Below are 13,174 nucleotides of genomic sequence, written 5' to 3' on the forward strand. Positions count from 1 at the left end.
ATGATTTGTTCACAGCTTAGGACGCACGAACTCGTGCAGGAAGGATCTAGGTAGTGTAAATCTATTGTCACATCTTAACTAGTTCATAAGTCTTGACAAAAAGCTTTAATCCAAACTTATACTTTACGTTATCAGCATTCAGCAATGTGTGTCTGCTATTGTAAGCTAAGCTTCCAGCCCCAACTCGAGAACATGAAAAACTTCACAACAGATCTGTCCGCGTACTGTTTTCTTACTATAATTTCTCTGGCTCCCAATAGTTAACTTTGATGTATGATACAGCGAACAAATCCGCTACCCCTAAAACCATTGCCGAGGAAAATGGAAACAAGGTAGATATAAAATACAGTGTTCACGAGAAGATCGTGTACCTAAAGTTAGTATTACATTGATCCTTCAACAATCTTTTATTTCCGTCATCCAAAGCAATTGCCATTCCATTTCGACAAAAAGACCCACACCCACTTGCTGCAAGTTTATGTAACCAACAAAACGACACCTAAAATTGCTTTCATGAAGAATAATAACTCGAGAAAGATGAAACCAGATAGAGCATCCATTGACGAAACCCATATGCCGGCTTCAACCATTTTGCCTTAAATAGTTTTCTTCTCTAATTTTGTCGCACTCACATAGCTTAATCATTCTGTCACAGTTGCACCGTCCGCTTTGCCCCTTTTCTTCTCCAGCCATAGCATGGGTAACATCATGGCTAGACTCCTGAAGTAATCCATGGCTTAAGGATTACTTTGATCATCAACCTTCCTCCCAGTCTATGTCATCTTCCTCATCGTTGTCATCTCCTGAAGCATCTGCTAGCACATTCAAGTCAACCTTGAAATTTCCAGTTGTATTATCACCTGAAACATACCCAATGTGAAGATGAAAGTTGTACTTCAAAAATAAATAAATAAAACATGACATATCAATTTAGCAGCCAAAACAAATAGGCAGGAAATCCTCTCTCTCTCTCTCTCTCTCTCTCTCTCTCTCTCTCTCTCTCTCTCTCTCTCTCTCTCTCTCTCTCTCTCTCTCTCTCTCTCTCTCTCTCTGGGGAAGAGGGGGGGGAGGAAGAAGAATCTAAAGAATTGGAAGAAGACAAAATTTAGCAACAATCAGCAGATTTAAAACTCTATTCAAGCAGACAGAACAAAATAACACGTCATCCCAGCTATAAGAAGTTAGATAATTCTCATACAAGGTTGTCGTGTATTACATTATACATAGTAAACCCGCTCTTTGAATATAGAAATGAAAGACAGTAATTCTTTCGTAACAGCATGTTGACTTTGCATGTAAGTTGAAGGAGCCACCGATATGAAAGAGCACAAAAAGAGTGCAATAAAACTATGGCCAGTATGGAATGTAGAACCACTGACCAGGAAGGAATATCATCACGAGTCAATCTTCTTATTATTAGGTTGTGAAAAAAAATCTATCCTAATTTATGCTATTATTATTGTAACACTGCAAGCAATTGCAGATCAACTCCTAGTCTCTACAATAACTTATTTACTGCTCTTCTTCTTTAAATCTTTCACCAAAGGCTTATCTGTTATCCGTTATCTGTTCATCCTTTTTACTACAGGTATTCCTTTCAGCCGTCATCCGGACAAATAAATACAATCCGCAGAGGGAAATCCTACTGAAAAATGAGATTAGACATATGAAAATCAATATTACAAAGTTGACATAAAGAAGAGAAAACGTCAACATAGAACAACCTACAGCTGTGATAGAGAATATGACAAATACTCCATTTGAGTTTACTCAGTTTAAAATTAAAAAAAGAAAAGAAATAAATTTACACATACTGACGCAGTAGATATTTTGTATTAACTTGAGGAAAACAATGAGAAAAAAGAGTCCAATTGGAGAAGTTTTCTTTAACCTCCCAAGGCGTTAGATCCATAAAAAAAAAAGTGTGACTCAGAAAGGTATCCCAAGGATAAGTTGTCAATAATTTGACCCAGGAGGAACTGACCCAAGCAAGGACACAGAAGTTGGTGAATTTGTCCAGTTGCAACGTCACATTTATGCTTTTATTTGGTCGGAGATATCTTAAGGCAGACTGTTCACTAGCTAAGTTTGATAAGGATCAAGCAAGGATGCAGAAGTTGGTCGAATATTGTCTAGTTGCAATGTCACATTTATGCTATTATTTGTTGTGGGATGGCAGGTAGCTCTGAATTTAATCCAGACCTACTATACCCGAGCCGCATCCCCGGTACACCCGAGCTTTGGGGTCAATTACGGGGGAGTCTGGAAACTATATCTTAAGGCAGACTGCTTTACTAGCTAGGTTTGATACGGATCATGAGGAAGTTAAGAAAAGGGATAGTACAAGAATATCCCTGTAATTTGTCTTGAAGTTCCACCTACATAACTAAACTTCGCAGGGAACTTATTATTCCCATATTCTTGTCCAAAGTGTATCTACTGGCACTCTAGACAGTCTACGACTACTTTCTGTGAAGTGCATAACACGTGTCACTCACATTCGCTACACATGTCATTACGTATAAAAACACTTGAGAAAGCTAGACTAATCATAGCTACAAAGTATATCATTTTTATTCATTTCTTTCATTTATGGTCTCTCCATTTAAGACTCAAAAAATGGATTTGCACAATCAACATATAAGTTAAGGAGTGAATTCATGATGTAGCATGCTAATAACTTTAATAACAAACTTCAATCATCTGCTCCTCCATTTTCAACATCTTTGAACAGTCCTTGTATCATTAACTACTGAAAAGATTGAGGTATATGAACAATATAAAATTGCAGACTTGTATCATTTAGGTCTCTCCATTTTAGACTCAAAATAATGGATCACAATCAACGTATAAGGTAAGGAGCTGAACACATGATGGAGCAAGCTACTGCTACTCACTTGAATAACAAACTTCTCACTTGCTTCTCCATTTTCAACGTCTTTGAAAAGAGACTGAAGTATACGAACACTATAAAATTTACCTGCAGGTGGGGCCTCCTCCCATTCAATATCCTCTCCTTCATCCTCCTCTTCACGTTTAGATTTCATGCCGACGTGGCGCTCAGTAGAGGTGTTATCCACTCCATCTGTAGTTGATGGTTCCTGTAAACTTTTGGTAGCTTCTTCTTGCTCTCTCTGTCGCTTGAATAGAGCCTCATAATATGCCTTAACATATTCATCCTACCAAAAGTAAGACAAAAAAAAAAGGTGAGGCATTAAAGCATCATTAAAGAGCATAGAGGAATTCAAGCAAGAAAGGAAGGGGCAGAAAAGGAGGAAGGGCAGAAAGAGGTTAGGAACCATACAAAAGGCAATGAGCTCACCTTTATATTTTTCACGTCCTCAGTTTCTATGGACTTCTTGTCGTCAGATGACCCCGCTGCAGCAGAAGTACCCTCCATATTGGACTCTTGCTTGACCTCTCCACGCTGCTCCTTTGTAAGATTCATTCCCTCCTTTATCATCCATGGAGGCAAAACTTTCATTGGTGTAGCTGAAATCTCAGATTTGATATCTCCTTTTTCTTCAAGACCAGAGAAAGCAACTTCAACCTGCAATCAACAGAAAAAAGTGGTATAAATTTGTAGTCATCATCGTTTAAGAGCCTATTTCACTCAAGACCAGAGAAAGCAACTCAACCAGCAGTAAACAGCAAAAAGTGGTATAAATTCATAGACAACATAGTTTTAGAACTCAACCAATCTACAACCCCTACATTCTACGTAACTCGGGCAATATTTTCTCCATCAAGTTCACAAGGAAAGACAGAGATATTTTATGGAAGCATTCAGAATAGTTGCTAAAGTATAAAAATAGAGTCAAGTGATTAGTGAGAAAGGAAACAGAAGTTTGTACACAGTATAGTAAATAACCAAACGTTGCTACGCGCAAAATGGAGAAAACTTCCAATGTTACACTAAATAGGAGGGTTAAAAACGCTGTCCTCAAGATTTTATAAGAAGAGTAACACGGAGCAAAAGCTTAATAGTGTAACCTCACTGTATGGACTAGTGCATGAAAATCCAATTCATATTTGGGTCGATTTTTGGAAAAATTCATGTAGGGGTGCAGGAGTCATAACTATGATGCATGAGCAAGAATATACACCAAATTCACTGCAGTGCATTTCCCAGAAGCAACTAGAAACACATAATGATGAGCTTCCAAGTAAAACCCTGTAACAACAGTATTTCTTTTTTCCTTTTCCAGTTGGGTAAAAGAACCTTTGTCTCTCCAACAAAAGGCATAGGTGTTCCACCAAATCCTTGTCCTGACTTTGAAGGGTCATTTGCATTATCTCCATTTGCACCTCGGGCCACAGCATTGGCTCGCACTTCCCACGCTTGAAGGCTTCCAAACTCGGGAGCAGGTAAATCTTTTACTCTGTTAAGTTGATCCATCAACGGTTTGAGTTGTGCCTACAATTCTTTTAGTTATCAGTACTTGGTCCAAAAAAAAAAATTTAGTTCTCAGCAAACTAAACGAGATGCACAGGAAAGAGATAGTAAAAACAAATCAACTATCTTAGATATCCGGGGATTACATTACAATAAGAGAAAAAAGAATGGATGAAGCAGCTCTTAAGAGTTCATCAACGGCTATAGAAATCAAGACAACGACCCCCTCTAGCTCATTATTAGCAAAATAAACTAACCAAGGGCAGTAACATTAAAATGGATGCAGTTAGGATTGTCCCAATTTTGGGGATTGAGTAGTTGCGAATCTTCTTTATGAGATACAAAGATGTACGAAGCCAAATAATCAAACTGGATAACAAGATCCAATGTCTCCTTAAAAAATTTGGCCACAAGTTATAATTTAAAGCTACCAGAAATATCATGTTATATTGAAACCAAAATATATATAGAGAAGCATTCAGTTTGGCAGAGAGAGAGAGAGAGAGAGAGAGAGAGAGAGAGAGAGGCTAGTCCATCTCAACCAAAATGAAACCAGAATATTTTGTAGAAGTGTCTTATGAGCATCCTTACACAACCATGCCAAAAATTTATGCAGCAGTCCACTAATCCATTTAAGAAATCACTGCTTATAAAAAAGGAACTAATCCATTGAAGAAAAATGCCAAATTAAGTTATTGTTGGCTCTCTAGTTCTCTTTGCTATCGGGGGCTAGATAGCTAGCTAGTAGTCTCAAAGCGCACTACGGCGGCTGCGCAAATGCTTGTGAGTGCATCAAGTTAATTAAACAGACACTAACTGGAAATCTTTTTATTCTCTTGTTGCCTATTGGGTTCAGCAGATCTTTCATCAAGCTTTTAAAGAAATACTCCAAAGTTCATCACTTTTCCTCTTTAAAAAGATTTTCCTTATTGGCATTCCATTTTCATGAGACTGTCATCTCTCCCATATACAACTCTTTCTGTCTGACTTAACAAGCAAAACCAATAATGATAACAACAACAACATACACAGTATATTCCCACATGTGGGGTCTGGGGAAGGTAGTGTGTATGCAGACCTTACACTTACCCAGTGAAGGTAGAGAGGTTGTTTCCAAAAAATTAATAATGATGATTGCGGGAATAAGATGTGCTAGTCAAATACCCATAGTTAATGAACCCTTTATTTTCCATTGAAACCAAAATGCCCGACGGGATGTCAATCCAACGAGCCTTTTTACTATTCAACTGTGCAACACCAGAGCTGGTATATACAAATCCCTACACAAGAATATGGTTCTCTACAAATTGCACCCAATCTTCTAAACAAATAGGAACCTTATAAGTGAACCAAGACTTCATGAAAGGAAATACTTTTGGCACATACTAAAAGTACCCTTAGAACTGGTAACTTTGACATGCTATTACATTTCCATGGCTATAAGAGCATGTCATTAAGGCTAAAATGGAAGTTTAAAGTTTAAAAAAAATGGAAGTTTAAAGTTAAAGAGATTCCAAATATAGAATGATGTCTTTCTTTTAACAAGAGATTAAAAAGGAAAAGAGTGTCGTATAAAATGAACACCGGGAGTATATCATATCTGTACAGCAAAATCAATTTTTGACGTGGAAAACATCAAACACAAAGCTTTATTCAAAAGAAGTTCAGAATCATAGCAGTGCATCTACTGACATAGTAAGTACCCAACAGGTGTAGATTTTGGTGGATGGCAAAGGTGTATAGATTAGTACATGCTAAAACAGTTGATTCACTTCTTCCCATGTATGTGTGCGCGTATCTACCTAGAGACCTGGAGCAATAAACCCTTATGGAGTTCACTGTAGCTGCACTCTTGCTCTTGCTTCATTTAACATATTCACAAATACCTTCCACCCAAGATCGACCAATATTACATAACCAAATGTTTCCCTAGAATTAAAAACAAAATAAATTGTGGACAGCACTTTATATATCAACATAACATCTAAACACAGCATAGAAAAAAGACAAACCTCCATCCTATGAAGCATGTCTTCCAATTTTTCACGACGCCGTCTCCTATCCTTATCATCCCCATCTACAGTCCCTTGAGAGGATAACTTGTCGCTCTCTGCCACTAGTTCCCCGTTGCAACTTTCGCAGTGGAAGTACTCATCCTCAGGAGACACCAACCGCAATGCATCCAACGCGGTATATCTGAATTCGCATATTTAAGGAAATCCTGAATTTTGTCATGAGAGGTATACCTATCAAAAAGCTAAAACTCAGCAGTATTGAAGGCAGAACCTTTTCCCACAATTGGGACATATATACTCCTGCACTGTGTTTTTGTTATCCAGCTCATCTCTTAACTTTTTCTTCATTCGGTGTAGTCTGTACCTCACGACATCAAATATCTGCAGAATTTTAAATGCCCCCAAAATCTTTCACTTTGATGGAAGTAGCAATATAGTTAAACATCAAAGATATCCAAGATGCATGAGAAGTTATCCCTGGTCAACAATCATGCTTGTGCTAGTACCATAATAACCAAAACTGGTGTTACTTTAGATTACTTAAATCTCTCTTAGTTGAATTCAACCACCTAAAATTAGATAAAACGTTTACTACTATCTTTTGGCTGTTCGTCGATTAGTCAGTCTGGGAATGCTATGACTAGAACTACCAGAATTCTTCAATAATTACAAATTTGGTAAATTTAACTAAGCAACCAGGGGTTTGGGGTGGGAACCTGAGAATAGTCCAGGCAGCAATAAGAATGAGTATGCATCTTTATTTTGTCATCTCCTTCTTTCCCATTCTGCAGGACATCAACTGTAGCTGCAACTGCAGCATTGTATACTTTTGCACCTTTTGCTCCCTGAAACAATAGATTGACAGAGAATGAATGGCAGATTATTTTGCACAATAATTGTAGGCAAAATCTGGAAAAAGTTAGTAGTATGTGATAATAACAGACGAATATATTATTGAATCACCCCATTTTCACCCATCACCTTTTGGAAGAGGAGGGAGTTGGTTGCACATTAACAACTAGGTTAGGGGGGATAAAAATGCGGGCAAATCACCCCTCGACATCACAGACAACATATGCAATCAAAAGCCCCCTTGTCACCTATCACGGCTTTTGGAAAAGGAGGGGGATATGCAAACACCTTTTTTTTTAGAATGTAAACATTTCATTAGAACGCCTTTAGTTTGTGGCATTAGCAATTAAGTTAATGAGGGCTAAGCTTAAAAATGAGCTCATAAAAGTCAAAATGGTACTTTATTGTATTGTTAATAGAAAAACTCTTCTTCCTAGTTGTCGCAGTGCATTTGTCTGAAAGGTCTTAGTTTCTTCCCAAGGCAGTGAAGAACAAATAGAATTTGCCACAAAATCAACTAGGAGGAGTATTCCGTGTAAGAGAACATATTAATGATTAAGGCAATAACAAACTAGGATTCGTTTTGGCCTAGATTAAACATTGATGAGCTTCGTAAGACCGAACTTCACACTTGGCTTCCTTATCATTTATTTGTGTTGGTAGGTAGGCAAAGGAACACAATGTAACAATTTCATATTCTTTAGATAAGATGTCGTTTAAATAAATTACATCACAAATCAATACTCAAAATGGGGTAAAGAGACACAACTTAGCATGCTCAAAACAACAAATTTCTCACATCTTACTATTTACTTAAGAGGAATTTATGTAAAAGGGATTCAATTGCTAAGTTAAGGAAACAAACAGTGCTGCTTCAGATATCTAAAGTCAGAAACACTCGGTCTGAAACTAATGCAAGAAGATAGAGTAAAGTTAACAAGAAGGGATAATTCAAGTCCACCAAAAAGATCATCTTTGTAGCAATAGAGCATAAAACCAACCTCTTTCCTATGATCTCGCGTGATGAGCTTTTCTTCTTCAAAGAAACGCAAGGTGCGCCGGAGTTGCTTTGTGTGCAACTTCAAATCCTTTGCCAAGTCTTCTTCCCTCACCCATTGCCGCCTGAAAGATATGATTTTAATACACACATATACTGCTCCATACAGTGTAGTTTGGGGGAGTCTGGGCGAGTTTGAAGACGCTAAACATGGAATTCTTGTAGTTCCATAATATTAACTTTTTTCTAAACCAAAAACAGACTATAGATGAAAGGAAAAGTATTGACGGGTAGACTGACTATAGTTCAGCTTCAAAATGGAGTAATTTATTTATCTTCCTCGGAGAGTCAAAATAGCTACAATATTTAATGAGACAGTAAAAGTTGAGAACCTTGTGAGTGCGTCTAGAATGACCACCGCAATTCCTCGATTGTCACTTCTGCCGGATTTGGGCTGATTGTCGCCTTTAGTCGTAATGTCATCGTAGAAAGCTCTAGCCGCAAGTTTGACCAATCTATCCAACAAGAAAATAATTGAACAAACAGAGAAGAGAAGAATAATTGGCGAATTCAACATATATGAAGTGATAAATTCATCAAGAACTTTACCGATTAAAGGGTTCAATACTCATTTGAATGAATTAAATCCGAAAGTTCATACAGTGAGACGTGAAAAAAAACGATTCTGAATCCCTAAATTATCACCAAGATTCGCTGTCACCGTTCTGTTCTGTAGTGATTTCTGATATTAGTCCGAAGGAGATCCATAAGGAGGTGGAATGCTTGTTGATTGTTGTGTTCTCTTTTGTGGGGTTTGAGTTGGTATTTATTTATAAAAGAATAGCTCAAGCCCCAAATATTTCGCCGTATCTCTCCGCCTCGCCCAGAATAGTTTCCAAATTTCACTACCCCACCCTAATATCCCCGCAAATTCACAATTTTGCCCCTGTACTTTGCTTGGGGATCTTCTCTCCGTTACTTGCATTTGGATCTTTATTTGGTAATATATATATATAGTAAAATAGTAATAATAAATTTTTATACAATTTTATTTGGTAAAATTTATATAGTAAAAATGGTATTTTATACGAGATAAATTTAAATGTGCTTTAACTTGTCATTTGAGTATATGTTTCACATCGAGTATATTTTTCATCAGAATTTTATTATCTTATTACGGTGATATATTTTTTTCACAAATAAATTTAGTTTAGTTAGTTTAAAGTCACCAATATTTAGCATATATATGTGACACATATGTATTATTTGATTTTGAATATAATTTATATTGCTTGTTATTTTATCTTAGTTTGATATTCCCTAAGTTGTCGTACTCAGTGGATTGCTAGCAATGTGATTTTTTCGTAAGTCTCTACAAAAAGAGCATATGTCTCCTCAACTTATCTATTGGTGAACGAGCCACATTAAATTTGGGTTGACTTAGTTGAATACCCTAAATATGAAAAGGTCATAAATCCACATAGTAAAGGTCATAACGATTCCATTTTAATCATCTCAATACAATTGAGCAATTTCACACTCCTTTTGGCATGACCTCATATGCACCACACCATTCTTTATGTTAGTTGTAATCTTACCATGTCAAAACGATGAAGGATTATCATCGATGATATAAAAAATTAGATATCATCGAAAATATAAAAAATAGACGACTGTATTAAGTAATCAATGTGTATACATGGATGAGAACAAGAAAGAAATGTATCTCTAAAAAATATAGGAGAAAATTAAAATCTAACTAAAAAGAATGGAGAGCTCACGTGATATAAGGAGGTATAGCAAGGTGGAAATTGAGCGCATGAAAAGACGAACCAAATAAGTAAACAACAACAACAACAAATCCATTAGAATCTCATAAATGAGGTATATGGAGGATAATGTTTACGCATACATAACCTTTACCTTATTAAGGTAGATAGACCAAAGAAATAAAAAGAAAAAGAAAAAAAAAAGTGAGCAAATAACATATCACATGAAGAAATAAGGAGAAAGAAGTCTTTGTCATGGAACAAAGTGGAAACTCCTATTTTTTCGTATTTGTCGTATGTCACATTATTAGCTAATTATCCATACATTTTCTTACAATTTAAGAGATTTTCTTGTTTACTTTCACAATACGTTTTACTAGTAATTAAAAGTTCTTTTACTAGCTTTTATGAACAGTATTGATTTGAGTACTGGAGCGAGCTCTTAACTCTACTGCGATTTTATGATGAACTAGTGAATTTAATCGCGCTTCGCGCGATTTTATAAAGCTTCAATAGTCTATAGAAAAATCAGAAAGCAATAACGAATTCATTATTATCCCTCTTTTATATGAGGAAAAAAATACTTGTAAATTAAAATATATTTGTGGAATAACTCGTAAATTTGGTTTATTTGTCTGCATTACACTTTTATGTAATGTACAGTTAATTAAATGTATATTAATGAAGCTTATTTAAGTTTTATCTATTAAGAAAGTTCAAGGAGTGTTAATAAATTTCCTAAAAAATTAAAATTACTAATGACACAAAAAATTAAGAGTTGTAAATTGAGAAGGTAAAAGAAGTGTAGTTATTAGAAAGACCACTTTCTCTTTGCCCATGCCGCGCAAATTTGGAACTTTTTCTGAATTTTGTAGTACATTGTCCTGCCATTTAAAACATGATTTTATGAGATATATTTTTCTAAATTTTGTAAGTCTTGTTGGAGAATTCTCATCTCAAACTTTTGATGATTACTATGTATTAGTTGGGATAAAAGTTGAACACCGTGTAGCCTATGTTCGTACTCGAAATGGCCTTGAAGAATCATTTATTAAATGCTTGCAATTGATAGCAAGACCATTACTTATGAAAATAAAATTGCTCACTACTATTTGGGGTCATTCTATCTTGCATGCAGCATCACTTATTCGTCTCAGACCGACACATCATAATAAATATTCTCCATCACAATTAGTTTTTTGTCATGAACGAAATATTGCCCATCTATGAATTTTTGGATGTGCTGTAGATGTGCCAGTAGCATCACCACAACGTAGTAAGATGGGTCCCCAAAGAAGGTTAGGAATATATATTGGGTTTGAATCACCCTCTATTATTCGCTATCTTGAACCATTGACGGGAGATTTATTTACTGCTCGATTTGCAGATTGTCGATTTGATGAAATAAATTTTCCACAATTAGGGGGAGAGAAAAAAGAAATAAAAAGAAAAATTGTGTGAAAAGTTTCATCATTATCTCACTTTGATCCACGTACCCTTAAATGTAATTAGGAGGTCCGAAAGATCATCCATTTACAGAATATAGCAAATCAAATGCCAGACGTATTTACTGATTTGAAAATGATAACTAAGTCACATATCCCTACAGAGAATGTGCATATCCGAATTGATGTCCCAACAGGACCATCTACTAGCATGAGAGCTACTGAACCTAAAGCACGACTAAAATGTGGTAGGCCTTTTGGGTTCTAAAGATAGAAAACCTAGAAAAAGAAAATTGACAAATGATCAAAATGATACTACGAAGGGATCTCCTAAAGAGACCTAAGATCTTATTAGTTCTGAGATTCCTGAAGAAAACAATGAACCCGAGACTCAGGTGAGTGAGGAACTTTTAATAAGTTCTACTAATGATAGGATTAATTTAAATCGATCTGAAACAGCGGTGGATAATATTTTTGCACATAGTGTTGCACTTATCATTATGCAAAATAGCAAGAATCTTGAACTCCGATCTGTCGAAGAATATTGACATATATCTTATTGGCCAAAATGGCAAGGGGCAATTCAATCGGAATTGAAGTCACTTGCTAAAGGAGAGGTCTTTGGACCAGTAGTCCAAACACCTGCTGATATAAAACTAGTTGGTCATAAATGGGTTTTTGTACGAAAAATGAATAATAAAAATGAAGTTGAAAGATACAAGACTCGCCTTGGCGCACAAGGATTCTCACAATGATCTAGAGTCGATTATGAAGAAACATATTCACCCGTTATGGATGTCATAACATTTCGATATCTCATTAGTTTAGCCTTACATGAAATGCTTGAAATACATCTGATGGATGCAGTTACAACTTATCTGTATGGGTCACTTGATAATGAAATTTACATGAAAATCCCCGAAGGATTTAAAATATCTGAAGCATATTCAAAATCTAGGAAAATGTACTCAATCAGATTGCAAAGATCTTTGTACGGTTTAAAGCAATATGGGCGCATATGGTACAATCGTCTCAGTGAATATTTGTTGAACTAGGTTTACATAAATAATGTTATTTGTTCATGTATTTTTATAAAGAAATAGCTTTAGAATTTATTATACTTGTTGTTTATGTTGATGACATAAATCTTGTTGGAACTCCAGAAGAGCTCCAAAAGATAATTGAATATTCTAAGAAAGAATTTGAGACGAAAGATCTTGGAAAGACAAAACTTTGTATTGGTTGCAAATTGAACATTTAGCAAACGAAATCTTTATCCATCAATTTGCTTATATAGAAAGGGTCTTAAAATATTTTTATATGGACAAAGCACACCCATTAAGTACACCAATGGTTGTTCGATCACTTAAAGTAAATAAGGATCTGTTCCGACTTCCGGAAGAGGATGAGCAACTCCTTGATTCCAAAATACCCTATCCAAGTGCAATTGGTGCACTTATGTATCTTGCTAATGCTACAAGGCCTGGCATAACATTTTATGTTAATTTACTAGCAATATATAGCTCTTCTCCTACACTAAGACATTTGAACGAGATTAATCATATATTGCGATATTTAAAGGGAACTTTTGATATGAGTTTATTTTATGCTAACAAAGATAGTGCAGATCTTGTTGATTATGCATATGCAGGTTATTTATCTGATCCCCATAAAATTCGATCTCAAACTGGATACGTGTT

The 13,174-nt window shown here is 35.8% G+C and overlaps 1 protein-coding gene across 1 annotated transcript; it reads right to left on the bottom strand.

The window, feature by feature from the left end:
- Positions 1–201: 201 nt before the first annotated feature.
- LOC104214306 (uncharacterized) lies at positions 202–9,150 on the bottom strand. Its single transcript, XM_009763957.2, has 10 exons — positions 8,870–9,150; positions 8,653–8,775; positions 8,265–8,385; positions 7,128–7,256; positions 6,683–6,792; positions 6,409–6,592; positions 4,223–4,417; positions 3,323–3,550; positions 2,981–3,179; positions 202–860 (listed from the first exon to the last, which is right to left on the bottom strand). Exons 1-10 carry the CDS (start codon positions 8,890–8,892, stop codon positions 757–759), a joined length of 1,416 nt encoding a protein of 471 aa, XP_009762259.1. The 5' UTR covers positions 8,893–9,150; the 3' UTR covers positions 202–756.
- Positions 9,151–13,174: the final 4,024 nt, after the last annotated feature.

Source organism: Nicotiana sylvestris, chromosome 3 (assembly GCF_000393655.2).
Source record: "Nicotiana sylvestris chromosome 3, ASM39365v2, whole genome shotgun sequence".
Lineage (NCBI taxonomy): Eukaryota > Viridiplantae > Streptophyta > Magnoliopsida > Solanales > Solanaceae > Nicotiana > Nicotiana sylvestris.

What these genes read in the sequence shown, in the direction of transcription:
- LOC104214306 (XM_009763957.2), bottom strand. Translation starts at nt 8,892, where the DNA reads ATGAGTATTGAACCCTTTAATCG. An exon ending in CGCGAGATCATAGGAAAGAG is followed by an intron (nt 7,257 to 8,264) that starts GTTGGTTTTATG and finishes CTATTGTTTCAG; the next exon opens with GGAGCAAAAGGTGCAAAAGT. An exon ending in GGAGGAGGCCCCACCTGCAG is followed by an intron (nt 861 to 2,980) that starts GTAAATTTTATA and finishes GGTATGTTTCAG; the next exon opens with GTGATAATACAACTGGAAAT.